The sequence below is a fragment of the Marmota marmota genome, unplaced genomic scaffold (assembly GCF_001458135.2).
Source record: "Marmota marmota marmota unplaced genomic scaffold, marMar, whole genome shotgun sequence".
Classification (NCBI taxonomy): domain Eukaryota; kingdom Metazoa; phylum Chordata; class Mammalia; order Rodentia; family Sciuridae; genus Marmota; species Marmota marmota.
The window spans coordinates 4,083,018-4,084,697 of record NW_026000205.1 but is presented as its reverse complement, the minus strand read 5'-3'; the positions used below and the strand labels follow the sequence as shown (position 1 = coordinate 4,084,697).

Here is a 1,680-nt window from a genome sequence, read left to right as displayed (position 1 = left end):
CACCTCCCCCCCCCCCACAGCAGGACGCGCTCCATAAACTCTCATGATTCTTCTTTTTCTGCCCTTTCTTTCTCCCTCTCTTTCTCCCTCTCTCTCCTCTGTCCTTCTTTCCCATCCTTCCTCCATTTTCCATCTTTCCCTCACTGTGGAGTCATGCTCAGGAACATTGACTTTGGGCTCAGATTTGCTTGAGTTTCCACCTGGCTGTGTGTCCTTGGCCAAATGTCTTCACCTCTCTGTGCCATAGTTCTCCCAACTGTTCTGTGGGAGAATAATGGTGCCTACCTTGTGGAGTTACCCTGAGCACTCAAGTGCATTGCTCAGCGCAGAACACGAGAGTCTCATTTTTCATCATTATCATCATTATTTCTTTTTATTCCTTCTGTTTTTTCTTTGCAATTTCTTTCTTCTCTTCTCTTCCTCCGTTTCACTTTTTTTTCCCTCTCTTTGCTTTTTTACTCTCCCTTTCCACTTATATCACGTGTTTTGATTTGCTTTTGACGCTGGGCATGGAACCCAGGGGCACTTTACCACGGAGCCACTTCCCTAGCCCCTTCTGTTTTTATGTTGAGATGGGTTCTTGCTGTTGCTGAGCCTGGCCTCTGACTTGGCCATCCTCCTTTCTCAGCCTCCCAGGTGTGCACCACCACACCTGGCTCGTGTTGGGTTTTTATTGCTGCTTTCCACAAACTCAGTGGCTCAAAATAACATCAATTCCCTGGCCCTCTGTTCTGGAGATCAGGAATTTGAAATGAGTCTGACAAGTCTAAAATTGAGGGCTGGTTCCTGCTGAGGCTAGGGAAGAACCTGTTGCCCTGCCTCCCCAGCTGCTCGAGGCCACCGTGTCCCTTGGCTCCTGGCCCCTTATCCCATTCAGTCCCTATTCATCACCAAACTGCCTGCCCCCTTCTACCAAGAACCCCTTGATGCTGTTGGGTCCCCCTGGATAACCTGGGGTCCTGCCCGCCCTCGGTTCTCACCTTCATTCTGTCTCAAACGCCCTTTGCTGTGCAGGGTACCATGCTCACAGGTTCTGAGAGCTGGAACGCGGAGACTTGGGGGGCTGCTATTTACCCACAACCCTCCTACACTCGCTTTTCCTGTTTCCTTCTCTCTGCCTTCCTGTTCCAACCCTGTCTCTCCCCTTGCTGGTTTTGTCCCTGTGTCCCCACCTCTTCCTCCCACCCCCCCCTCTGCCCCAGCCCTGAGCCCTGACCCTCCACTGCACCCCAGGATCGCAGAGGTCGCTGGCTATAGCCCCGAGGACCTCATCGGCTGTTCTGCCTACGAGTACATCCACGCCCTGGATTCCGACGCCGTCAGCAGGAGCATCCACACCTGTATGTGACCCGAGTCCCCGCCTGGAGCCAGCTGCCACATGGCCCCCCATCAATGCCGTCCCCAGCTCACCAGCTCCATTTCCTCCTTTCCGTGTGGCTCTTTGCTCCGCTTCCTGTCCCCTACGCCTCCCTTCTTCCTCAGCCCGCACCCAGCTGAGCAGGGTTCAGATTGTGACGGATGCTTTTTTCAAAACTGTGTTAGGTTTTTGGTCACCGTCACCAAAACATCTGAAAGAACAACTTAGAGGAGGGTTTGACTCGCAGTTCAAAGGTCTTCGTCCAGGTCAGTGATGCTACTGCAGAGACAAGAGGTGGAAGGACCTGGCGGAGGAGAGCCGCT

The 1,680-nt window shown here is 53.2% G+C and overlaps 1 protein-coding gene across 1 annotated transcript in view; it reads left to right on the top strand.

The window, feature by feature from the left end:
- Hif3a (hypoxia inducible factor 3 subunit alpha) overlaps positions 1-1,680 on the top strand; it is a 29,087-nt gene that overhangs the window by 9,307 nt on the left and 18,100 nt on the right. Inside the window, exons 7-8 of the mRNA XM_048791236.1 lie at positions 248-288; positions 800-1,346. Coding sequence (XP_048647193.1) covers positions 248-288; positions 800-1,346 — 588 coding nt within the window. The remainder of the gene's footprint in view (positions 1-247; positions 289-799; positions 1,347-1,680) is intronic.